Source organism: Mycteria americana, chromosome 25 (genome assembly GCF_035582795.1).
Source record: "Mycteria americana isolate JAX WOST 10 ecotype Jacksonville Zoo and Gardens chromosome 25, USCA_MyAme_1.0, whole genome shotgun sequence".
Lineage (NCBI taxonomy): Eukaryota > Metazoa > Chordata > Aves > Ciconiiformes > Ciconiidae > Mycteria > Mycteria americana.
In genome coordinates this window covers 1,579,019-1,604,482 of record NC_134389.1, presented here as the reverse complement: position 1 = coordinate 1,604,482, position 25,464 = coordinate 1,579,019, and the positions used below count along the sequence as shown (strand labels likewise).

Genomic DNA, 25,464 nt, shown 5'->3' with positions numbered 1-25,464 from the left:
CGCTCTGGACCACAGCCGTGGTGGGGATTGTACCCCATTCCCCCAGGAGCATCCCTGGAGGCACCCTCAGCCTCACCCCCCACAACCCCCTGAGGAGCGCATCCCTCCGGGGAGCTCAGCTCTTGGGGTACTCACGCAAGCTTGCAGGAAGGTCGGTGCCTGTTCAGTCAGCAGTGCCTCGAAGTCATTGAAGCTGAGCAAGTCAGGCTTGCCCTCCCGGGTGCTGTAACGGTGGTAGACATCCACAACAGTTTTCAGGGCCACCTCCAGTGTGCAGTGTCCAGGGAAATGCCGAGTCTCAGGAAGGGCGGTTGTGCCCTGGGTGCTCGCAGACATGGCTGAGCTCTTGAGGTACCTGCAGAAACTGTAGCGAGAAAGCTCAAAGCCATGAAACGCATCAAAAATCAGGCACCCCACGCAATGCTTTTGGCCCCCACCCCAGGCACCCCAAGGGGGGGTTGCACTGCACCTCCCCAGCGTAGCAGCAGGTCTGCACCAGGAGCCCCGTCTCGTTGGGGCTGAGCAAGCCAGCAGCGCCCAGCCTGCCTGGGGACAGTGGGTGGCTCCTTGGTGCTGAGCAGGTAATAAGTAGTTTTAGGAATATTGCTGTTTTACAGCATCGCCCAACCGCCTCTAATTTTAGCTTCACCCAAGAAGCGGCTTGTTCTTACTGACCTGGAGGCATTTGTCAGGCACATTAGACAAACCCATCAGGCTGTAGTTGCGTATCTGTACCATGTCACTGACAGCAATGATGACTTCAAGGCAGGGAGCACAGTTCAGGTACGGGCTCCGTTGCAGCCTCTGCCTCGCCTCCTCCTCCTCCTCTCTCTGAATCTCCCTTTCCTCTTTGGGCTGTAAACCCTTTTCACTGCAGACATTGAGCACAGAGACCCTGCTCTCCAATGGGTGCCACCATGCAGGTGACACCCCCGAAGGGTGCTCTCCTTGCCAGCAGAAACAATTACACCTCCACTAAAGACAGCACAGAAATGCCATTAATTTATATATACTTGTCTTGCTGTAGCCAAAACCAGCCTCCTACCCTGGCCCCAGTAGAAAGCATCACCCTGGCCTAAAACAAGCATGGCATGAAGTGATATTCAGAATCGCTTCTCCTTCGCCTTATTTCCCGCAAGAACCATTACAGTGTTACTTACCCTTGTCTCCAAGAAGGGTTTGCAGAGGATGGGTCTATTGCAGTGATCCAAGAGCCTGGGCAGCCCTTTTATACATGTCTGGGGTCCTCTTTCATCAGAGGTGGTGACACACCTGCTGCAAGCAACAGCTTGAGTTAGCATTTCCCATACCTGGAAATTGCAAGGTGGGAACTTCTGAACCCCTCCCAGTCTCATACCTCTGCTCATAGTTCCTGGTTGCACCCACCGGGCTTTGGAAATACTGTCCTTCCACCCCACTGTCACCTCCGCCAGGGCTGAGCTGCTCGTGTTCCGGGCAAAGAAGGGGGGAAAAAAACACTGGATGTACCATGGCAGCTCAACGTGACTGTAAAGCGCAAGTCCGTCTTGGCAGAACTTGCCAAAACTTTGCAAGTTTTGCAGTGTGCTGAAAATTTTGCGTGCTCTCATGCTGGTGTAGAAGAAAGATGGGCAGTTTCAGAGAGACGTGGATAACTTTGTCCCTTGGTTGGTTTTGGTGTGACCTCTGTTTTCTACAATACTAACTGGTTGAACACTAGCAAAGAGGAAGGCAGCGTCTGCCTTTTGATAAATTGTTTTCCAGAGTATTTTCCATTACTTTCTGTTTTTACATCGCTTGTACCAGACCATTCCTCTTGCTCCAGAAACTTTGTGGAGGAAACTGGGTATAAAACAAGAAGAAAATCTGAGGCCAGGGTCTTTAGCGGCTGGAGCATTAACTAGCAAGTGTTTTGCAAGTCACCTCTGTGCCACCCATCTTGTGTTAGCAGAACAGGTACTAGAAGAATGAAGAGACTATAAAAAGACGTAAGAATAAGACAATAGATTCCAGGAAGAGGGGAGGAACAGAAAAACAAAAGGGTAACCATTCCTGTTTGAGGATGCTTCTTGCCTGTCCTGCAGGCAGTACCAAGAACTGTTGCATGAGTTTTATTCTGGTATCCCTGACTCACTTCATTTGCTCTGCTTGTTAGGGACTGTTGACAATCTGAAATTGCATCCTCATTCCCCAGCTGGCCTTGCAAAGCGTTGGCCAAGGCTGGTTTTTGCCCTGCGCACTTGCGTAGTCCCCACGCAAACAGACCTGTGGGCTCAGAATTCCCATCTTTCCTAGCCGTGTTGCCCAAAACCTGTGGGGGATGCCCAGCCCCACAAGGGGAGTGATGCCCAAGTGACGCCCAGGTGCCCTGGCAGGACAGTGAATAACGTCTGCCTCTGGGGGACAAGGGCAGCTCCCCCATGGCAGAATTGTGGACCCAGAGAGTGACCACCTGTGTCATCGAGCGCAAATAATCACACCATAGCCCCGTGCTTCCTTGTACAGCCTGGTTTCACATGGGACAGGCTTCTGGTTTCGGCTGATGTTGGAAACATCGGAGCCTCCTGAGCCTGAGGCTTTTACCCACTCAGTGCACAGTCACTGACAGATACAGGAGCTTTTTTCCACTCACGTATCTTGATAGGACAAGAGGAAATGGCCTCAAGTTGCACCAGGGGAGGTTTAGACTGGATATTAGGAAATTTTTCTTCACTGAAAGGGTTATCAAGCATTGGGACAGGCTGCCCAGGGAAGTGGTTGAGTCGCCATCCCTGGAGGTATTTAAAGGACGTTTGGATGAGGTGCTTAGGGACATGGTGTAGTGGTGGTCTTGGTAGTGTTGGGTTTATGGTTGGACTCGATGCTCTTAAAGGTCTTTTCCAACCTATACGATTCTGTGATTCTGATCTGTTCCCCAGGAGCCCGTGATGGCTTGTAAATGTGCTGTGACCTGGGGGGCTGTTGCCCCATGCTAACAAAAACATCCAACTTTATTGTGCGGAGTTAACACCAGCTCTCCAGAGCCCCTCGGCCTCGTTCTTTGCTGTCGGGGCTTGTAAGATAAGCGCTGGTTGCTTTGCGGGTTGCAAAAGAATTGCACGCACCCCCAGGATGCTGCACCCCCAGCTCCAGAGCTGGGTCTTGGCAGCCACCTGGGGAAGCAGCCCCCAGCTGTGCTTCACCCCTGGCACGTCCTGGAGCTCGTGCAAAGAGGGGCCAGGAGAACCAGGGCTGAGGATGCTTTTGTGCAGCCACCAGCTGCCCCTACCCGGGAAGCTCCCCAGCGTGATGGGGTGCTGAGGAGAAGGGTGCTGGGGCCAACCTCCTTGTGCAGGGAACCCACCAAGCCTCAGGAAGGCAGCGGGAGCATGTTGGGGTCTGATATGCTTCAGGACGGGGAGCCCACGCAGCCTGTGCTGCTCAGCTGGGACCCAGCAGCACCGTTGTCCTGGCTCCCTGTTCTGCAGGGAGCAGGGTCACCCCATGCCGCCTTCCCTTTCCCATTGCTTCTCCAGTTCAATCTGCGTTTAACCCCCCACAGGCTGGGTGCCTACTGCATCCTCCCTGGAGACAACAGGATACATAATACAGATTCATTTGATGCTTGAAGAAATTTTATTTCAATGCCATAGGCAGAAGCAGATGACAAAGCTTTGGGTACAGGTTTGCCTGTGCTTGCGGACAAACGGAAGGGATGATGCTGCTGAAAGAGCACAATCCCATGGGCACAGTCACCCTGGGAACTGCTTCACTTTCAGGGACTGTGGCCGTGGTCGTGGTCGTGACCACCTTCTGGATGGGCGGGATGCTTGTGGGACCTATTGTGGGCATCAATGAATACACGATTCAGCGTGGTCATGAACTCTGTGAACTTCAGGCGACCGTTGTGGTTGGCGTCTGCTCTGGTGAAGAGCTTGCTTATGTAGTCATTGATGGACGTCTTAGGCTGCAGCAGGAGAAACATGAAAAAGAGTCAGCCTGAACCACAGCGAGGTTCAGGGTCACCCTGCCAGCCCGCAGCTACGGCACGAGGCTCGCCCAGCAGGGATTGTGAGGCTTCAGGAAAACCCTGGGAAAACCCTCCCTCCCCTTTGGGAGGCTCTCGGCCAGCCCCATGCCCCAAGGAGGCCACCATTCCTGCAAGCTCCCACCAGCGTTGGGAGAGCTGGGCCAAGCTCAGTTCTTACCGGCACGGTGTTGCGGAGGAAGGGCTGGGCGTTCTCCTTCAGCAGCGCTGAGAACTCATCCTTGCTCAGGTAGTCATCTATGGGCTTCTTAACGGCGTACTGGTGGTAGACATTGATGATGCAGTCCAAGGCGAGCTCCAGGTCAGTTTTCATCTTGCTAGGAAGGGACAGGCAGGAAAATATTAAACCCCATCGGAGGAGAAGGACTGCCCTCTCCTCCGGGAGCCCCAGCCGGGCTCCGGCTGCCCGGTGGGCTCAGGCTCATCCTGGTGGCACTTCCAGCAGCACGAAGCCTGAAGCCACCGTTTGGCAAGGACCTACTTACCTATGAGCAGTGCTGGGGCCGACTTCTGCAGACAGCAATGCACGGGAGGAGCAGGCAGGAGCAGTGATGGCACGATGGAGGTGAGGTCTCTTTTATACTCTCCCTGAGCTACGATTTGTGACACCCTCAAATTTCTTTCAGGGTAATAACCCCGGGAATTGTGCAAGGCTACGCAGCACGCCCAGGCGGCGATTTCTTGCCTGGCTCCAGGAACTGGCTGCTCCCACTGTTAATGAGGGAGGGGACGCACCAAACTTGTTAGGGCAAAACAAGGAAACGCCAAAAGAGACATTTGCAGGGAGCCAGCATCGTGGGTCAGTGGCGGTGCAGGGGCTTTCCCAGGAGCTGGGACGTTCCTGCAGAGTTTGGGGGTCTTTGCGGAGGTGACGGAAGAGTGGTTTTTCTGGATCACGCGAAAGGTGCTGGGTGAGGGTCTCCAGTGGGATGATGCTGTTTTTTCCCAATGGGGGATGTGGTTCATCACTCGTGTATCTGCCCTGACGCCGTTGAATTTGGCTGGAGGGGTGGTGTCTGCCCCCAGCATGCTGCTGCACGGGTGCTGGGGGATGGCCAACGCATCCCACCCGCCAGTCACCTTTCCAAAATCATGAGCGGCGTTCTTCCTGAATCATTTCTTAACAGCTAGCCAGGGAGCCAAGAAAGAGGTTACAAATCTGGGCATGCCAGCGTGCTGAAAACCTGCCAGCCGGTCTTAGGAGGTGGCATTTCCCGGCAGCTGTGATTGCTGCCTGATGATAACCGAGGGCATTGGCAATCGCTGCCTGTTTCTAGTGTTGGGAGGATGTTGCTACATGCGGGAGACCCTGTGGTGCTCCCGGTGCCTGGCACGGGCTGCTAAACCCCGCGTGTCTGGGGGGAAAGACAGTCTGGGGGGCCTGGCGAGGAGCCTGTGCCCAAGGATGCCCAAGCCCTTCGTCCCAAGTCCGTGCTTGGTGGGACCGGCACAGCAAAAAGTGCGAGCTAGCCATGAAGGCTTTTAGGAGATAGGAAGGACAGCAGTGGTGAAACATCTCCCCGTCAGCTTCCTAATCCAGGAGCATGAGGAACTGGTGCCAGAAAAAGGCTAAATTGCGGAAGAGTGAAACAAAGGGAGAGGTTGTATGACAGAGGGAGACAGGCGCATCCTCTCCGGGAAGGGGAGCCACGCCGGGCTGATCAGCGGGGCACGGGCGTGCTGTTGGCGAGACGTGATGGCACATGCGTGGGGAGGTGCGAAGGGGTGAGCCTGTGCCGCTTGGGGAGGCAGGAGGAGACACGCATGCGCCGTGGAGCAGGCAAGAAGGGACAGGCCCGCACCGTGGGTCCTCATGCTGCCGTTTGCTGCCCGATCTGCCACGGAAGCCGCGTGCCCGCACACCAGGAGCTCCCAGCACACCCCCTGCCTTGGGGCCCGGCTGCCGTGCCACGGCAGCCCACGCTCCGGTGCAAGAGCCGCCATGGGGTGTTGGTATCTGCTCCGCGGCTGAGTGCAGCCGTGGGGCTGGGAGCGTCGGTGCCGCAGTGACAGAGCCAGTACAGCCCTGAGGGCGTAGTGGCAGGGCGGTGACAGGGGCGTGGAGGGATGCAGGCAGGCTGGGATGCCCGTGAACAGCATCGTGCCAGCTTCAAATATCCACAGACCAGGCAAAAAAAGGGCCAAGGGTTTGTAGGGGCGTCCCTCTCACCTGCCTCTGGGATGTAAGCGCGGTGCAGCCACGTTCTCAGGTGTTTCACAGAGCCTGGAGGGATGGATGTTTGGGGTTTTTTTTTTTTCCCCTAATATTGATGCTCAAGTAAGCGCTGGATCTCAGAAGCTGGGGTTCGTGGAACAACCCCTATGCCCTCTATTTGGGGGAGCAGGGGGATGAGCTTCAACCCAAGCCTCCTGGCAAACCAGCCCTTGCAAAGCTGAGGGCGTAGTGCCTGAGCGGGCGTCCCAGGCAGAAGGACGGGCAGAGCATCACCAGCACCCAACTGGATCCATCTGCGGGGGCATGAGCACCGCCTGCGGTCCCTCGTTGAGTCCCTCCCACTCACCCCCGGCAAGAGAAAAAACAGTGCCGTCCGCGAGGTTTTAATTTATTTAAGGTTCAAAAATGACCAGAAACACAGCAACAGAACTTTACGATAGGGAAATTACAAAAAACTTTACAAAAGGACCCCGAAAGGCCCCCAGGGCCCCTTGCCCCACAGGCTGGCCCAGCTCTACATTTTGCAGTGCATCGCTGTAGGTCGTGGCCAGGGCCCCCGGGAAGGTGACGAACTCCTGGAAATTCACTTCCTCGTCTTTGTTATGGTCCAGGTCCAGTCCGCGCCAGGGCCGTGGGCAGCATGGGCACGGAGGGGAGCTCGGGGAGCGGCCAGGAGCTGGTCCAGCCTTGGGGCAGGGAGTGGGGAGCACCCGGGGCATCGTCCCCTCTCCACCCCGGGGGATGCTCTGCAAGCCTCTAGCTTGCCCTGGTGCCAGCAGGGCAGGAGGGGGCAAAGCCCCTCCAGACCCAGCTCAGCGCAGCCCCCAGGGTCTGGCCCCAGGCAGGCGGGGGGACTGCCCCCCATCCCCACCACCACGACACCCCGGGGGTGTTGCATCAGCTGGGGCCGGTGGCTGCGGGGTGACTCACGGGGTGCAGCCCAAACGTGGCTCCTGGCCGCCTCCACACTCAGCCCCAGGGCTGGCGGAGGGGGCATCCTGGGGGGGGGGGATGACACACAAAGCCAGGATTGGATGAAATGAAGCTTTCATGGCATCTCTGCTCGCCGGTGCTTCGGGGAGCAGCTGTGAGCCCACTGATAAAGGTCCGGCTCCTGGGGGGGGGGGGCATCCACATCTGGAAGGGGCATGCTGCACATCTGGAGCCTGGCACACAAGCCCAGGTTGGCCACAGCTGTTCAGTGGGGCGAAAAGGGGTTCAGAGGCAGGAAATGGGAACTTACAGATGCGAGCAGGACAGGCTCCGGCGCAGGGAAGGGAGGGCTGTGCCTGCGCCGCTCCTCGCATTTATAGGCATGGGCTGAGTCCTCCCATGCTGGCGGCCCGGGGGGGCCGGCTGGGTGAGTGGGGGAAGCCACTCCTCTGCACGCCATAACCCCACCCCGAGCAGCTGAAAACCCGCTCCCGAAGGGTTTGCTTGGGGTGGGGAAGGGACGAGGGTGCCGGGTGACTTCCCAACGCAGCAGGTCCTGCCCCACGGAGCAGCAGGTGAGGGGACAGATGCTGAGCTCTGCGAGTTTAATAATTTTGGCTAAAAAAGAGTTGTTCACCCGTCGCTGTTATCATGGCGCTGGTGGGAGGCATTAGTCCCTGTGAAAGCTCCTGCCTTGCCTTGCACGGCCACGAAGCAGTTATCAGGGCTGCAGGGCAGGGTGCCGCTGGGCAGAGCCGGCCGCTGACTCACGCTAACGTGGCTGGCAGGGATCGGCCCCGCGGGCAGCTTACGAGGGCTCGGGGAACGCGGTGCCCGTGCTGCGGCGGAGCAAACCGGCTTGGAAGCGCCCTTGCTCTCGCTCATCATCCGGTACCTGCAACACGCACGTGGAAGGGAAACGGGGTCTCCCCCAGCGTGACAACACCCCTGTCCCTGGGGCGAGAAACCCCCACTGCAAAGCACGCGGAGGACTTTGTTTAAAGTAACCTTTATTGAAAGAATTTCGGGAAGACAGAGGGAGGGTCACGGGGGCAGCGACGCAGCCCGGGGCCGGTGCCCCGTGCTCATTTCTTGCGCGGCATCTTGTTGGGGCAGTCCTCGAAGAAGTCGTTGCACATCATGGCCATGCAGGCCAGGAAGGTCACATACTCTTGGAAATCCACCTCGTTGTCACTGTTGCTGTCCAGGTTGCACATGAGCTGCTGTAAGCTGGCCTCGCTGGTTTGTCTCTGCCCAGGGACAAGAGGGGGGTTAAAAGGGGGTTTTGTATCAAGGGCCGCATCCCCGAGTCCCAGCGTGGCCCGTGGGACGTGGCACCTCCTGCCCCACACTTACGCTGAAGCTGGGCAGCTCCTTCATGAGCATCTCCTTGAGCTCCTGCTTGTTGAGCTTGTACTTGTCCCCCTCCTTCCCCGAGTACTTGTGGAAGGTGGAGACCATCACGGCCAGCGCCTGCTCCAGGGGATGCGCCATGGGGGATGCCAGCGAGCCTGGAGGCACCAACAAGCACAAGCAGGTGAGAGCAGAGTTCGGCGTCCCCAGACACCCCCGTGCCAGGGGGCCAACGGTCTCCCCCGGCCCCCCAGAACGTGCAGGTGCCCCATTCCCAGGCATGCACCGGGATGCAGCATCATTTCCTCCCTAATTTCACCCTCCCGCTAGCAGCCAGGCTGGGCGTTGCCATCTGGTACCGGTGCCGAGCGACCTCCAAAAATGCCAGAGGGGAGAACGTGGGGGGAGGCAGCAGCCGTCTCCTGCCCGAGCCAGGCAGGGAAAGGGCACGCGTGCTTTTCCAGCCCTCAGAGGGGAAATGCAGCCTTCAAGCTCGGCTCGCTGCAGCAGGAGCCCCACGAGCCCAGGGGAAAACCTCTGCAGGGGGACCCAGGGCGGGATGGGGCAGCTGTGCCGCTGGCAACATCTGGAGGGCCAGCAAGGCGACGGGGAGCAGAGCATCGTAGGAAAAAAAAACCAACTCACCAACAGCTCAAACGAAACAGCTAAGGATGGGCAGGGCGGAAGGCGAGCCAGCGTCAGGCCACGGCATTTATAGCCCCGCCTGGGACACCTCCCTCGCTACCCGGATGGGAAGGCACCAACGCGGATCCAGCGCCTGTCTGGACGGACATTGGCTGGCAAAGGAGGAGAGGAAACCCTGGGAGCAGCCCTAGGCCCCCCCCCTGCCCAAACCACCCTGCTCCCGCACTGCCAAGGGGGCTGGTTTGGGTTAGAAAGAGCAAAATGTGCCCCCGGGGCTGGACAGGGACCACCGGCTCAAGGAGAATCCTTAGGGACAAGGGATGAAGCGAAGGCAGTGGCGGGCACCTCGTCCCACCGCTGCCAGCGAGGGCAGGCGATACCGGTGCGGGGTGAGATGCCGTGCACGATAGTTTTGGCAGCGTCCCTTGCAGATGCCTGGAGCTGCGCAAACCCGAGTGGGGTTTGTTCGCGGCTTTGTTGTTGTGCTGGGGTTTGGGTTTGGGTGAGGTTTTTTTTTTCTGTTTTTCACTCGACTGCAAGTGATTTCTGTTTCCTAACTGCGAGGGCAGCGCGTCACAACGCCCCGTTGTGTAACGGAGCGCTATTTTGGTGTCTGCATGTCCCAGGCACGTGTCAGGGAACCGCGGGGGAAAGCCAGGAGCCGGCAGTTTGCAACCCCTTGCAAAGGGGCGAGCCGGCTGTTTGCCGTGGTGCAAGGGCCGACAAATACCCTGAGTGTCCCCGAGCCTGGCTGACCCTCCGTGGGACAAAGGCACCCGCTGCTGCGGGGACCAGAGTGGGAAAAACAGGGGATGAAGCCCCACTGCCGGCTCCGGGTTACTCCGATGCCCGGCGGGATGTGAAACCTCACCGAACGCTGCACTGGCGTCTTCCCAGGTCGGGGGTTTCTTTAAGGACCATTTTGGCAAAAGAAACCCCCGAGCCTGAACCTCGTCTCCCTCTCAGCAAGTGCAAACTGGTGTAAATTAGTGGGAAGGGGCAGAAGCTCCCAGGGGCTCTTGATAAAGAGCGTGGGAAGGGGCAGAGCAAAGTTTGGAGCTGCTGGGGAGATGCTGGAAGGACCTGGGGGCTCAGGGAGGACTTGGGGGCTCGAGGACAGGCTCTGCCAGGGGTCCGCTCTGCCGTGCAATGATGCTTTGTAAAGGCTTTTTGAATCTGGGGTGGTTTTCTCTGGGGTTTTAGAGCTGCTGGGGAAAGCTGGAGAGCAGCTGCAGCACCTTCTGCAAACCAGCCCAGACCTGCCGGGAGCTGCTGCTGTGGCTATGGGGAGGTGGAGGTGGGGTGAGCCCCGCGCTTCCCAGCCGGTGTCACGGGCTGACGTGCTCCGGAAACTGCTGCTTGTCTGCAGCCCCACGGCTCTGCGGTAAATCTGGGTTGAGCTTCTCCAATGCAGTCCCCCAGCACCCCGAGGGGACGAAGGGTCTCCTCCAGCTGCTCAGAAACAGCTCTTCTCTCTGGGAACTGGGGACACGGGCTGGCTTTTGTGCTTTGCACGGACCTCGCATCTCGCTGTCCGGTTCCTCCAGACCAGCTTTCTCTCCCCAAACCCAGCGCGTTGCCCGGGGCAGCTTGTGCCGACCTACGAGCCAAACCGGGCTCAGGGAAGCTCGTATGTTTTGAGCTAAACACGCACTGAACCTCTCTCAGAGCCAGCAAGGAGGGTTCAGGGCGGGGGATGTCCGAGTACATTGCTCGGAGGTGGTGCTGCGCTGTTTTGCTCAGGCTTTTCCAAAAAATGCCTCCCGGGGCTGAGTCGCACCATGGAAAATCCCATGGAGTTGGAGGAAGGCATGAGTCACCCGGCCGGCCGCTAACCTACGGCGCACAAAACCCTGCTGATGCACACCGAGGCTTTGGAAAAGCTTTTATTGAAAGCCCCGCAGCGATGCTGTGGGCAGGGGGGGGTCACTTCTTGCGGGCTTGCTTGGTGGGGCAGTCCTTGAAGAACTCGTTGAAGCCCATGGCGATGCAGGCCAGGAAGCAGGCGTACTCCTTGAAGTCCACCTCGCTGTCCTTGTTGTGGTCCAGGTCGTTCATGAGCCTCTTGAACTCCGCCTCGTCCATTTGTTTCTGCGAGGGGGGAGAGCGCGGTGGGGGCACACGGTTTTGGGACGCACGGGTGAGTGAGGCTCTTCCCCACCCAGCCCCACTGCTTGCAAGGAAGGATGTAGAAAGCCTGGGCTTCCCTTCCCTGCCTTGAAGGAGGGTTTTCTCTTTGTCTTTGGAAGGAGGTGGCCTTTAGGAATGAAGGTGGCTTACCTGTGATCTGGGGCATGCTGGCACAGCTACAGCAAACATGCCTCTCGATGATGAAAAAGTTTGGCTAAAAAATTTCTCCTTCCTCCTCCCAGTTTAAACCATGAGCCAGAAGGGGAAGTAGGGGTTAAAAAAGGATTAAAAAAATCGAAATCGGAGCACGATTTTCTTTGCCAATCAAAATATTTCTGCGGGTATAAGAAAGCCAAGTTTCCTTTTGGTCTGAACACGCTCCAGCTCAGGTCCTCCTGGCCTCGTCCCTCGTCCTCCCCAGGGCTTGCCCTTGAGCACGAGCTCTCAGCATGCCGTAGGGCACGCCGCATCCGTCGTGCGTGCTTTGGGGAAATTCGGGCTCACCCTGGTTTGCACCGTGCTACGTGCAAAGACCCAAGGCCGGTTTGCTCCTGCCCCTACAACACCTCCCGCCCTCGGCTGGGCACCTCCAAGGGATGCCAAGGGACGTGTCTCCGCGGCCACTTACGCTCCCAAAGACGGGCAGCTCCTTGTTCAGCAGCTCCTTGAGCTCTGCCTTGCTGAGTTTGTACTTGTCCCCCTCCTTCCCCGAGTACTTGTGGAAGGTGGTGACCATCACAGCCAGCGCCTGCTCCAGGGGATGCGCCATCGCCAGCTTCCTGCACGCCTGGAGAGCAGAGCACCAGGGATGGGGTCAGGGCAGGCTCAGGGTGGCAACGGGGGTCCACACACACACACACCCCCCCCCAAATCGATCCGCGATGCTGCAGAAGGGCGGCCGCAACCCCAGGGCCCCTCGGGGAGGCATTTCGGGGTGCAGCGACTGCTGGGTGAATTGCAAAGCCGGATCGCAAAGCTTGCGCAGCAAGCGACGCACGAGGAAGGGAAGCAGAGACTCACCGGGGTCGGCACGGACTGGGCAGCGGCAAGGAGCCGGGGTGCTGCAGCGGGAGCGCGATGGGCATTTATAGCCCGGCTGGGGCGGCACTGCCCAGCGCGCCCCGGGCAGCCCCCTCGCCTCCAGGCTTTCCCAGCAGCTCCGCACAGGCAGAGTTTCGCCCGCGCCTCATTTTTGCTTAACGAGTTGTGTGATCCCATTAGTAGGAGGTGGGGGGGTTTGGGTGCTGCTGGGAGGAGCTGCCGGCCCTACTGGGGAGTCTGGGGACCGAGGCACAAGTCAAGGGATGGGCGCAGGGACTGGGAAGGGCTGGGGCATCCCTTGAGGCTCCCTGGAGAAAGCTGGTCACCAGCACACGTCCCCCCCTAAGCCGTCGCTGTACTGTCCCCCACGCCGCCAGCTTTCTGGGTGGCCCCGGTCTCCTCAAGACAGACGGTCCCAAGCACTCCCATCCCGGTGACCCCAGTGCAAACCAACAGGCTCCGCAGCGGGGCTAGGGAGGTGACAGCAGTTTTATTCGAGCCACAGGCTGAGGCTCGATGCCGGCTGGTGAGGCTACGAGCCTTAGCACGGAAGTCATTGCAGAAAGTGCTGAGGCAGCCCAGGAGGACCATGTACTCCTTGAAGTCCATCACGTTGTCCTTGCCCTCCAGGTCCTTCAGCAGCACGCAGAAGCTGCGCTCATCCAGTTGTTCCTGGCACAGAGCATCGGCAGGGTCAAGGACGGTGCTCGCTGGCCACGGCACAGGTAAACATCAACAGCAACGGGTGGTTTCGGCAGATGGGGAGAACCTGTTTCAGGGAGGAGCGAGCCCTTCCCTGACCCCCACATCTTCCCCAGTGGTGGGGAGAGGCATGAGGATGCTGGTGGGGCTCAGTCCCGGGTGTCCCCACGCTCCCCCCCGTGAAGCTGGGCAGCTCCTGCATCTCGCCCTTGCTCAGCTGGTACTTGTCACCCTCCTTCCCCAAGCACTCGTGGAAGGTGGCGATGCTGGAGGCCAGGGCTTGTTCCAGGGTGACAGCCATCCCGGCCGGGGGCTGCTCCCGGGCGAGTGCTGGCAGCGGGGAGGGCACCCAGCTTTTCCCTGCAAACCCCCGGTTACGTTCGCATTGCCACCCATCTGCAAGAGCCTGCTTGGCTTGGAGGAGGGAGCCAGGGTAAATCCTCGAAGACGGCCAACCGTCCGGTCTCTGGGGACTGCAGAGGAAACGCGTCTCCCTTCTCCCAGAGATGTGGCGGCTGGAGAGGACTGGGCGGGGGGGGACACACATATTTGGGGCATTTTCTGAAACCTTGCAAATCTTGCACCACGCGGGACCTCGAGGCTGGTGCGCCGCCAGGGCTGGGTTAGCAGCCGGCGCAGGGTGCCCGGAGCCGATCCCGCCAGGGACACGAGGACGGAAACGTGGGTTTGAGCTCCCTAAATTGGGGCCAGCTGCAGAGCCTGGCAGCCCCATCCCCGCTGCACGGCCCCGCACCGTCCCCCGCCCCGCCTGCCACATGGTGCCATGCAAAGTGCCCCGGGGCTTTCCAGGAGGAGCACCCGGGGGTGCAGCTGCCGAGTGCACGGGGACGCAAACCACCCCCTGCCCACACAGATGCCTGCGCAATGCTCTCTCCGACGCGCCGGTCCCCTGGCTGCTCTCTCCAGCAGCCCCTCCTGTGCCCCCCCCCGGGTTCCCCACGCACCCGCGTTTGCTCCGAGCAGCTCTGGGGTGGGAAATAATGTGCCCAGCCTCGACTAGCGTGGGCACGGGGGCTGCGGCTGCTCAGAGCCCCAGCCCGGATGCCCGGGTCCTGCAGGGAAGCGTGCGCAAGGGGGGGGGACACATCCTGAATTGTTTCCGTGCACTGCAGCCCAGCTGCATCTAGAAATGGGATGTTGGGGGCTGGTTGCCCCTCATCCTGAGGGTCCCTTCTGGAGAGACCCTGAGAGTCTACTCTGGATCCCGCCAGATCGCTGGGATCCCGTGTGAGCAGCTGGGTGCAGCGCCCAGCCAAGCCCCGCTCACCCCATAAGCAGCAGCGTGAGTCACGAGCCCTGCCCTCACCCCAGAGGGATTCCTCCGCCATGACTCAGCCGTAGCCCTGCCCGGCTGCGCCGTCTTCTACGGGGGCACCCCCAGTTTGCCCGGGACCCCCAGTGCTGCAGGGCAGGGGAAGGTGGGCTGCACGGGCAGGGGAACAGGCAGGAGCAGGAGCCAGCGATGCTCCTGCGTCAGGGAGGGGAGCAGCAGGGTCGGCGAGGGGGGCTGGCTGGAAGGGGACGGGGGTCCCGGCTCTAAGGTGCTGACATCCCCCCTGCCGCGGGAGTGGGGGTCACGGGGACCACCGCCATGCTCGCCGGCCCCGGGGCCAAGTCCCCTCCCAGTGGAAAATCCCCAGCAGGCGCCGAGGCTACCAGCTCGGGCTGCCCGCCAGCACCGTGGGCGTCACGGGACGCCATGAGCCGGGCTGCAGCACGCTCCCCGCCGAGCACGGCCGGCTTGGGGTGTCCCGCCACCCACGGGGCCGCAGAGCTTTTCCCCGTCCCTATCCCGGGTGGGGGGCGTGCAGCGTGCCCAGATGCGGCACAGGAACCGGGGTCCCCCCCGGGGTCGGGGTGGCCACGCCCTTGCCGCGCACGGGTGCGGGGCTGTAGGTCCGGGCTGCTCGGGACCCCGCGTGGGGATGTGGAGAGGGTCCCCCGGGACGTGTGGCAGCAGCATCCGCGCCCCGTGCCCCAGGCAAGCGGCTTGGGGTGCTGCGGGGCCAGTGGGGTGCCAGGAGGCCACGGTGTCTGCTGACACCTCGTGGTGGCTCGATCAGCCTCAGGGAGCCCATCCCTGTGAGGCCGGAAGGCTGGGACGGGTGTTATCGCCAGCCCAGGGCGCGCCATGACTGCGTGGGCGATGGGGGACAGGGCAGACCCCCTCCCTCAGCCCCCTGCATCCCCTCGGTGCACGCACGCTGTGGGGCAGCCCCCAGGAAGGCAGAGCCTCAGCATCACCCGCTGCTCCTCCAAACTTTATTGCTGCAATAAATAACCACGGTGGTGTTGCCCGGATGGGACCGCGCCGCGCCCCGAGCCCGAAGGACCAGGGCACCAGGCAGGGCAGACCCTTCACCAGCTTGGGCGGGGGGAAAGGCACCCTTTTCCCAAGAAGACCCCCAACTTTGAGGGGGAGCTGCAAGGGGAGAAGGGGTCCTGGTTGTGATGGGGTTTCTGCCAGCGGGGCCGTGTCCCAGAGGTCTGAGAACAGACAATTCATGTCCTAGATGAGGGGAAGCCTCTCCCTTTGCTCCTTGCCCAGCAGCCCAGCAAGGACAGGGCTTGCGGAAGAGGATGAGGGCAGGGATGTCACGGCACGGGGCAAGGAGAAGACCCCAAGGCTGTAATGGCCTCGCACCCCCCAGCTCCCACCCACAGGGTCTTCCCGCCCCAATCGCACCCTGGCATGGCTCGGTCGGCAAAGCCGTGGGAGACCGGGGTGCCCCGGGGCAAGCTGGGGCTCAGGGTGGGGCTCGGCAGCGGGAGAGGCGAGAAGCGGGGAGCCATGGAGAAGCAGGGGTTGAACCCCGGGGGCTGAGCCCGGGGAGGGTCCGGATGCCGCCGGCTACTTGGTGTGCTTGACGCTCTGCTCCTGCTGGCGGATGATTTGGGCGATGGGGCTGGCGATGCCGCCTATCAAGGTCCAGTATTCCTCGAAGCTGATGCGCCCGTCTTTGTTCTCGTCCAGGTCGCAGATGAGCTTGTCGGCTGCTCGACGGTTCCCGGTGTCCTGGGGGAGAGAGCGGAGCCGCTCACACCGGGGCGGCAGGGAAAGCGGGGTGTAGGGTGGGTGGGGGGGGGACCCCATGCAAGCGGGAGGATCCAGTTCCCCGGCCCCGCACGCCCCAGCCTCACCGTCAGCATGTGGTTGAGCTCACAGCTCAGCATCTTGCGGAAATCCTTCTTGCTGATGCGCCGCGGCTTCTTGCAGCAGCAGCGGTGGCTCGAGTACTTGTCAAAGTTGTTCACCAGCACCTGGACGGCCCATTCCAGCTCCGTGCATTCTGCCATCGCTGCCTGCGGTCACCTGCGGGGACGGGGGTCAAGGACGGGGGCCGTGGGACCCTCCACGTGCCCATGCTGGGGGACAGGGGATGGAAGGGCAGGCGGCATGCCACCCAAGATCACGGTGCCATCGCTCAGGGCCCGCATGGGCGTCTCCGCTGCCGCCAGCCCTGGGGTCACTGCGAGCCCCCGGGCAGGCAAAAAGCAGCCTCCATGGAAAGGCAAAAAGCTGGCAGTGCCGATGTGTGGGGTGCTCATCGCTGCTCATACAGGATCACCCCAAAAATCCTCCATGCCGCCTACCCCGGCTCCGGCGCAGCACCCGCCCCATGCTAGCCGCCCCACCCGCCCCCCTGGGGCAGCCACCCCCGCGCGTGGGTCGGGGCGGCAATTATGGTGCTGGGGCCGCAGGGCTCCGCAGCGCCGGGGCCGCAGCTGCCGGTTCCCAGGGCTCATTAGGGAGGAATGGGGCTGGGAGCCACACAGCAGCGGCGGGACAAGGGCAGGAATTACCAGCCAGCCTTCCTCTTGCTTCACGGCTCTGGGAACACCCCGGCGGGGCAGGTCTGGATCTGCCCGAGCCCCCCGCGAGCCCAGCCAGGGGCGTCCCCCATACCCCGGGGTCCAATCCTGCCTGCCTGCTTGATGCCCGGGGTCCCCCTCCTCTCTCCGCGGTCCCAAGGCTGCCCCAAGCCAGGAAGCTCCTTCCTATGGATAGACCCAACGGGATGGTCCCGGTCACGGGGTCCGGCGTCCGCATCCTGGGCAGGATGCAGGCAGGGACGGAAACTGCGTCACCTTGTCCAGCCTTGGCTCTTTTCCTGCCCCGTCGGTGGCGGAGAGCGGGGCGAGCTGGGGCCTGCTGCTCCCCGTCATTTCGCTGGAGCCATGCGGATTTACACCGGCCCGGGGTGCAACGCCGACCGTCACGGCAGCGGTGGCCGCATGGGTCTTGGAGGAAGCCAACGGGGCGGCATGCATGGAGCCCAGAGGAGCGGCCCAGCACTGTCCCCCACTCTGGGGGCATCGTCAGGGTGTCTGCAGCCTGGCTGCTCCCTGGGAGCAGGCAGGACCTGCCCGGGGCCCCAAACTTGGCTCGTGTCCCCCCTCTCTTTGCACTGATCCCCCCCAGTTCAGCCCGAGGCCGAGGACGTCGGCACATCAGGGTGGTGACAAGAGACACACGGCTCAGCCCCGGGCTCCCCGCGCTCTCGCGCTCGTCCCTGCACGCCTCGGCATGGCTGGGTGCCCTCCCGAGCCACGCTTGTCCCCGCGGGAGCCTTCTGTGTGCCGCGGTGCCGCAGCCCAGGGCCACCCCATCCCGGGACTGGGGACTGTCCCCAGCTTGCAGGATGCTGGGCACCAGGGTGGCTTTCAAACAGTCCCAGTGCTGGCAGGGGGTCCCTCTGGGAGCTGCGGTGCCCGGCACGGCCCCGCGAGAGCCGCACACCAGAGACCCCTGGCTCTGGCCCTTCCTCGTCCCGGGCCGTTAATTGCCAACAAAAGGTAATCAGCAGCACCTGGGCAAAAGCACCCACCGCACACCCACCCCCCGCACCCGCCGGGGTCCCCACGTGCAGACCCCCACACCGGCGTCGCCGGTCCCCTGCCACCGGCGCCCAGCCCATCCTCGGCGCATCACGGCTGCTGCTTCGCCGCTGACTCACGGCACCAGCCCATCCGCGACAGCGCAGCCCGCACGGCCCCGCCGTCGCCTGCGCCCCAGCCGCACCACGTGTCCCCGGGGCCAGCCTGGGGCGTGGAGACATTGTCACCACAGTGGGACGTGGGGATGCCGGCACGGCTGCAGCAGGGCTGGGCGCCGGGTAGGCGGGATGGGCAAGACGGGGCTCGCCGGCTGCTCCGCTCCTGCCATCGTGGTCCCCGCTCTTCCTTCACCTCTCCCTCTCCTTCCTCGTGCGCTCACCAGCACCAGTGCCCAGAGCCAGGACCCACAGCCAGGCGCAGCCCCGGCATTGCCGCGGGCAAAGCAGGGGGAAATGCCCCTTTGCCAGGGGCCAGACCCCACTGGCAACCCCATGTGCCGGGCTCTCCATAGGCAGCGGAGGGCAACGGATTCTGCCGAGCCCCGTGCCAGACCACCCGCCCCCCAGCCCGGCTCCCGCTGGTGCTCCCCCCGCATCCGGCAGGTCCCCCCCGCCCCAGCCCCGCGCGCGCGGAGCTGCCGAAGGGCTCAGGGGATTTCCACCACCCGACCCGCAGCATCACGTCCCAGGGCTGCTCCCGGTTGAATATTCACCCCGAGGGTCCCAGCGCCAGCTTTCCCGTCCCCGGCTCGGAGCCTCACCTGGCTCCGTCCGGGGGTCCTGCTGCGTCTGTCTGTCGCCGATTTGGCAGCACGGGCAGTGGGAGCCAATGACGCCCGCTCTCTCCTTACCTTGCACCCATACCACTGGGCCCAGACGGGTTTTTAAAGAGGCTCCCGCCCCTCCCTGACGTTCCCAGGGCGTTCCCAGGCTGGGGCTCACCTGGGAAATGGCTCCCTGCGATTGCAACACCCCGACGGATCAGTGCGAGCAGGGACCCGTGGCGGGCTCCAGCTCCCTCCCCGGGGCTGCTCCTGCACGTGGCCGTGGCCATGGGGCGATGGCAGGCATTTGGGGGCCACCCCAAAAGACCCCACCGTCTGGACGGGGTGGTGGGCTCCCGGCGGCGGTGGTTGACCAGACACGGTGCAACTCCAACCCGGTCCCGGGGTTTGCAAAGCCGCCGCCATCCAGCCATGCACAGGCCGAATGGCCGCCGCCTCCGTCCCGCGGCTCATCCCCGCTGCCCACCCTGCTCCAAACCGCCCCGCGCACCCACCGCCGGCGAGACCGGGTCCGGTGTGGCACAGGAGCTGCCCGGCAAGGTGGCGGGTATTCATTTGTACCAAAACCGCTTGATCTCAAGGGTGAAAGGGGCCGGCGTGGGTCTCTGGAGCCCTGGATGCACAAGCACCGGCTCCAAGCAGGGCCGTATCCAGCTCTCAGCCGTCTCTAGATGCACTGGGACAGATAAGGCTCTTCTCAGCTGGTAGCCGTGCTTGTAAAGTCACATCTGTAATTAATTGTCCCAGCAAATTGTACCCCTGTATGTCTACCAGAGCCGTGGCGCAGTGATTCGATGCCAGGATTAGATACGGGCGTTATCGGGAGCTGCGTATGTAAGGATGCAAAGTAGGAGGTGATATCTTGCAGGCAGCAGCCGCCTGCTCAGAGGACCTTTGGGACTCCCATCCCAGAAAAAAACCGACGTGTGTCATCCCAGGTCTCCGCTGGCTTCTTCCTAATCTCGGTTGGGAGGAAGCAAACCCATTCTCTGCCGAGATACTCCGGTGTCGTTGATGCAACAGCCCAGGAGGGTGGGAATCCCTCCCTGACCCTGCAGGCAAACAGCTCACCTCTGAATCATGGGCTTTCATTACTCTCCGGTGCCTGGCAGATGTCACAACCACATCCAGGCCCTTATTTTTACAAGGCATCCAGGGCGTGTGCATGTGCTCAGAGCAGCCACGTCCCGTCCAAATCCATCGCAAGACGGTTCCCAGCCATTTTGATCACCCCGATGAGGTTGGTCTCTCCTCTGGTCCCCACCGGCTCCGGGTCTGAAGGGTCGGGAGCAGTTTGGCTTCTCCTGGACAAGCTCTGCCCCATGGAACCCTTGCAGAGGGGGGGACACTGAGCCCCAGCTTTGGGGGTCTTTGGTGACCGCCGTGATGGGTAACCCTGGAGCCACAGCTCCTGCTCCGGCCACCCCGGCACAGACAAATGCAATTCTCCGTGTCTCCACCAGCGCGGTGCTGTGCCCGCGTGGTCGGCGCTGACTCACCGAGGGGCACTGACCGCCCCGGCACGGGCTGAGCTGTTCCTACCACCTCTGAGGACCTTCCAGATACAACAGATACTTATCGAGGATGGCTCACGCCACAGGAATTGCCGTCCTCCCGACAGCGCACCGTCACGCCGGAGAGCCGGTCGCCAAACCAGAGGACCCAGGAGTCCCTGCTCCCACGGCACATTCCCAGTATGGTGCTGGGAAGAGGATCCAGGAGCCCTGGCTCCCCTTTCCCCCCCCATCACCCCAACCATTTGACACATTTCCTGTCTCTAATTAAGTGCACACCACACCTTTCTGCTTAATTTCCATGTATTTATTTCCAAGGCAGGAACAATAAATAGTCATTCTTATTGTGAAATCCACTCCAAGGTGAGAGGAGACGGAGGGTGGCCTGTGGCCGAGCCACCGTGTCGGTGCTGCCGGCCCAGGAGGACCTGCCACCCTCCGCCAGCCTCAGGTTTCATCACATTTCTCTGGGGTTTGGTTCGATTTTGTTCATCTTTCTCCCCCCCCCAGGACAGAACCTCGCAAGGCGACAGAGGTTCTGCTGAGGTGCCCGCACCCTCTCCCTTTTTGGGGTCTCCGTCCCCGTCGTGCCTCTGGGCTGCCCGTGGGCTCTTCTGGGACACGGAGCTCAGCGGGAATGGCCTGGGCGGCGGAGGAAAGGGGGGGTAAGCGGGCCCAGCAGTGCCCCGCACCTTCTCAAGCCCATTTCTTCACCCTCCGTGCGCTTGGTGCCTGAGCTAATTGCTCCATCCCAGCGAGCCACCGCTTTGTGACATTTACTGTTTTTTAATTTGCCGTAATTACGCGGAAATTCCACGCTCTCCCAGCACGGGTGGGATCTCGCTGCTGGCCTCGCGGTTCCCGGGTCTTGCCGAGCCCAGGATTTCGGGGTCTCCTCTGGACTCCCTCCAGCCCAGTGCGGAGCCACGTGCCCAAAGCCCTCGGGGTGCCCGGTCTGGAGACACAGCCCCGGCTCTGCTTGTGGGGTCCCCGCAACGGGGACCGCTGGGCACGAGCCGGCCCGGGAATTGGGCACGTACACAGCCCCGTGCACGCCCTCGGCACCACGCACACCCGGAGCGCTACGCACGCTCGCCACGCACGCCCACGGCACCGCGGCCAGCGCGCCCACCGTGCTCACGCACGCCCGCGGCACCCTGCAGCATCCCAGGGGCGCGCGCGGCCCCGCGCGCGCCCGCAGCACCGTGCACGAATGCAGCATCCCGTGCACGCCCGCGGCATCCCTTGCACCCCCGTGCTCTGCGCCGGGGCCAGAGGGCTGTGCAACCCCGCAGCGCGCGATGCTCGGAGCCGCGATCGCTGCAGCCCCATCCCTCCCTGCTCCCCACTTTCCCTCTCCCATGAAGGATAAATGAGGTCTCCTCATCCTGGCTGGTTTTTGGGTTTTTTTTCCAGTGTTTTCCTTTATTAATTTATACAAAAATGGTTGCAAGTGACGCAAGCTGGTAACAACCCGTCACCATCCCAGCCTCGAGCCCAGCCGCCAGCTGGAGGCCAGCATCCCTGGAGAGGGGCAGGTGGGGGAGCAGCACACAGGCGGCACGCCCCGGCATAGCACCCCAAAACCTGGGTAGACGCAGGGCACCGCGGTCCCTGCGCTGGGGGAAGAGCAGAGAATACGCCCAGGCCACGAACGGCAATGTCGGGGCCGGCCCGGAGCCCGGGATGCCCCCGAAGGTGCTCGAAGCACGAGGCAGAGCGGTGGCAAAGGGGCTCCCGTGGGGCGGCAGAGCATGGGGCCGGGGGGACGAGCCCGCACACCCAAGGGCTTTTGGGGGAAAGGAGCCGAGTCCTTCTCGCTGCGATGCTCCAGGGCTGAGGGACCTGCAACCAGAGGGTTTTCGGGGCTGGAGGTGGGACAACCCTGGGGGTAAAGGCTCTGGAGCAAAGGACGGAGAAAGGCGGCTCCAGAGCCGGGGCCAGGAACCCCCTTGCCACCTCCCTCCCGCCGCGGCACGGGCCAGAGCTGGGGATGGGAAGGGAGGTTTTCTGACAGGAAGGAGAGACAAGAGAGGGCAGGGATGGAGCCGGGGAGGGGGATCGCTCCGCCCCAGCTGGGGATGCGGGGAGGAGACGAGCCCCGGCAGGAGTGATGCTGCGTTTTCCCAGGCGCATCCCACCAGGACCAGCAGCCTCTCGCGCTTCTCGGTGCAGAGCCTGAGGCCTCGGGCGCCTTCCCGTCCCCCGCCGCCCTCTACTTCCTCCGGCAGCCCTTGGCCGCGTCCCCCATCATGTCCCAGTACTCTCCGAACTCCAGCTTGGCCTCGTCAGGGTCTCCCATGCATTCGATCTTCTCGTCCAGGGGTCCAACGCACTGCAGCGGGGCAGAAAAAGCATCGGGGTGATGGGGTTGCGGGGTCCCGCAGGCAGCCCGTGCCCACCCCAGCTCCCCCTGCCCACCCCTGGGCTCTGCCCTCACCTTTCCCAGGTGGGGCAGCTTCTGCGTCACCAGCTCCTGCATCTCGTTGGGCGTCAGGTACTCCTTCTGCCCCTTCACCGCGTAGCAGTGGAACTGGTTGATGACAGTCTCGATGGCCCGCTCCACGTCGGTGAGCTCCTGGCAGTCCTGCGCGGGGGGAGAGAGGGTGAGCACCGCCGGGACGCCTCCCCGGATGGATGGGACGTCCCCAAGATGGTCAGGACAAGTCCCCGAGTAGATGGGACACCCCCCACCCCCGCCCGAGCAGATGTGCCAGTGCTCTCTGCAGATGTTCAACCCCTCCGCAATGATGTGATAAACCTCCTTATCAACATGATACCCCTCCGTACAGATGGGAGACCCCCCCTACAGATGTAAGACCTCACTCTACAGACGTGAGACCCCCATACAGACGTGAGACCACTCCATACAGATGTGACACCACTCCATACAGACGTGAGACCCCCATACAGACGTGAGACCACTCCATACAGACGTGAGACCACTCCATACAGATGCGACACCACTCCATACAGATGTGAGACCCCCATACAGACACAAGACCACTCCATACAGACGTGAGACCCCACCATACAGATGTTGCATCCCTCCATACAGGCTCCGCACAGCGGCAATACCCCCCTACAGCTGCCATACCCCCCTCCACCTCGACGTGACACCCCTCCTCGCAGGCATGTCACCCCCCATCTCTGCTTGCCCGGACTTCTCCCTGCCCAGGGCCAGCGAGGCTCAGCCACCCCGGCGTCTCCAGGCGCTACACCCACAGCGTGCGGGGGCCGCCGCGGCCGTCCGGACTGGTTCTTCCTCTCCTTTGCACAAGCGGCGGATGGCGGCATGAGTCAGTGCCCAAGATGACTCGGGCGCCTGCCGGGATGGGGCTTGGAGGTGGCAGGAGCCCCTCTCCCTCCCCGTCGGGGCTGCAGACCCCTTCCCCAGCGGGGTGGGGGGCAGAGCCTGGCCCGACCCACACACCCGGCTCCCCAGCCGCTCGTGCTAATTAGCCAAAGCTGCGTTTGAAGGGAAACGATGATGATTCACTCAGCATCTGCGGTTTCCCCTTGAAACACTACTAAACCACATCAGGCGATGCCCATTAGGAAGAACCCAGGAATCTTCAGAGCCTCAGCCCAGCGCCCCGGCTCAGCCGGCCGGGGCCAAATCCTCGGCAGGTGCACAGGGGCGCAGGGTGGGCACCTCCCGTTTGAAAGCCGAGGAGAACAGGGGACTTTCTGCCGTTGGGCATCCTTGGAGAGGTTGCAAGGAGCGAGCGCAGCTCCCGAAGGTGAGTCCACAGGAGCTGGAGAAAGCTGCCTGGTTCCCCGAACTTTCAAGCGGTTCCAAGTCTGCAGCACCAGGTCCCCCTGCCCAGCGCCGGGGCAGCGTCACCGAACCCCGAAACAGCCCCTCGGCTCCTCCGCTGGAGTCTGGCTCCAGGACGGGGCTGGCCCGGCCGCGCTGCTCCGAGTCACCCCGCGCCCAGGGCTGCGCTCCAAGGGATGGGGCCGTGCGGGGTCACCCCTGTACCCCGCACCCCGCCGGCTGTCCCGGCCCTCCCGGTGCCGCAGCGTCGCTCATGGACCTTGCGCTTCTTGCGGCAGTTGCACTGGCCCATGCTGCTCCTCGGGGGGGTCTGTAGGTCCTCGGTGGCAGCAGCGGTGGGGCTATCCTCTCCGACAGGGTCTTGGGGAGCTGGCGGGGGGAAGAAAGCCAGGCTCAGCTCTCGGCTTGGGGAGAGTTTCCCCTCCTTCGGCGCTGGGACCGAGCACGAGGCGAGGAAGGAGCCCCAGGATGCGGTGAGCTGCCGGGGCACGTCCCGGCGGCAGGAGCGTCCCTGCCCCAGCGGCAAGTCGTGGCAGAGCCAAGCGTGGGAGCGGGGGGTTGCGGAGGGGTGGGGGGACCCCTGGGCGCAGACCCCCCCCCCGTCCCACGGCGGCGGACGGGCCACTTACCTGCTCCACGGGCTCTCCTGGGTCTGCGCGGGCTGCGGCGCGCTAGGGTTTTATACCGCGGGGAGGTGTGAGTGGGAGCTCCCTGCGCGCCGCCAGCTGCGGTGTGGTGCAAGGCGTCTCATTTTGGAGCCTGGCCCGGGGCCAGCGTGGGGCCAGGAAACGCCTCCTTCCCAGCCACACTGATGGCTCCCCATCCAGCCCGGCACGGCTGCGCAGCACCGTGTGGGAACAGCCACCCGGGCACCGGGCCCTGGCCGGCTCAGGGACGGGTCACCCCGTGGGCAGGGAATTTCACCCCGTTTCCCAGCAGCGCCAGGATTTGGGAGCTGAACGCCAGGAACGGGAGCTTGGTTAGGGGTGCTGAGCCAGGGACCTGCTGTGCCAGCGGACACGTGTCCCCCCCCCCCGCCACCCAAGACCCCAGGGAGGATGGGCATTGATGGCGGGAGGACGGCGGCTACTGCGGCTACCGAAGCATCGCCGCCGGAGCTGCTCCCGAGCCCCACCCCGGTCCCAGCCACATCTCTGCCACCCATCGGGGTTGCACTGAGCAACCCCACAGCCCGGCAGGAAGGCGTTTGTGGGGTGCAGGGTTGCACCCCGCAAGCCAGACCGGCGCAAGGGCGATTTGGGATCGGCCCCATCCATCACAGGGTCCCCGCAGCGGCCACCTCAACGCGGAGCGAGCCCAGGCCCCCCATTCGTGGCGCTGGGCTGGCGCCCAGGCACAGTGTGGCCACGGGCAGATGCAGGCAGGGGAGGAGGTGGGCTGCCCGAATCAGGAGCCCCCCGCTAAGAACAGCAGCGATGCTCAAGCTCAGGGAAACCTCTTTTATTAGCTCCGTGCCAGCCGAGTCTCCCCGCCAGCCCCGTCACTTCTTCTTCCCCGCTTTCTCCCTCCGCGTGGCCT

The 25,464-nt window shown here is 62.6% G+C and overlaps 4 protein-coding genes across 4 annotated transcripts in view; 1 reads left to right on the top strand and 3 right to left on the bottom strand.

Annotated features, from left to right (window-relative positions):
* S100A1 (S100 calcium binding protein A1) overlaps positions 1–25,464 on the top strand; it is a 42,084-nt gene that overhangs the window by 10,380 nt on the left and 6,240 nt on the right. The window lies entirely within an intron of this gene.
* Positions 3,640–4,319, bottom strand: LOC142420667 (protein S100-A12-like). Its single transcript, XM_075524827.1, has 2 exons — positions 4,167–4,319; positions 3,640–3,925 (listed from the first exon to the last, which is right to left on the bottom strand). Exons 1-2 carry the CDS (start codon positions 4,317–4,319, stop codon positions 3,734–3,736), a joined length of 345 nt encoding a protein of 114 aa, XP_075380942.1. The 3' UTR covers positions 3,640–3,733.
* LOC142420669 (protein S100-A4-like) lies at positions 11,019–12,030 on the bottom strand. The gene is made up of 2 exons (XM_075524829.1): positions 11,872–12,030; positions 11,019–11,204 (listed from the first exon to the last, which is right to left on the bottom strand). The coding sequence occupies exons 1-2, from the start codon at positions 12,010–12,012 to the stop codon at positions 11,040–11,042; spliced, it is 306 nt and encodes a 101-aa protein (XP_075380944.1). The 5' UTR covers positions 12,013–12,030; the 3' UTR covers positions 11,019–11,039.
* On the bottom strand, positions 15,859–16,304 carry S100A16 (S100 calcium binding protein A16). Its single transcript, XM_075524828.1, has 2 exons — positions 16,149–16,304; positions 15,859–16,023 (listed from the first exon to the last, which is right to left on the bottom strand). Exons 1-2 carry the CDS (start codon positions 16,302–16,304, stop codon positions 15,859–15,861), a joined length of 321 nt encoding a protein of 106 aa, XP_075380943.1.

Excerpts from the sequence above, each read along its gene's own strand:
- LOC142420667 (XM_075524827.1), bottom strand. The coding sequence starts at position 4,319 with ATGAAAACTGACCTGGAGCTCGCCTTGGACTGCATCATCAATGTCTAC. Across the intron at positions 3,926-4,166 it reads TCCTCCGCAACACCGTGCCG|CCTAAGACGTCCATCAATGA; the intron begins GTAAGAACTGAG and ends CTCCTGCTGCAG.
- LOC142420669 (XM_075524829.1), bottom strand. The coding sequence starts at position 12,012 with ATGGCGCATCCCCTGGAGCAGGCGCTGGCTGTGATGGTCACCACCTTC. Across the intron at positions 11,205-11,871 it reads AGCTGCCCGTCTTTGGGAGC|AAACAAATGGACGAGGCGGA; the intron begins GTAAGTGGCCGC and ends CCCCCCTCGCAG.
- S100A16 (XM_075524828.1), bottom strand. The coding sequence starts at position 16,304 with ATGGCAGAATGCACGGAGCTGGAATGGGCCGTCCAGGTGCTGGTGAAC. Across the intron at positions 16,024-16,148 it reads AGCTCAACCACATGCTGACG|GACACCGGGAACCGTCGAGC; the intron begins GTGAGGCTGGGG and ends TCTCTCCCCCAG.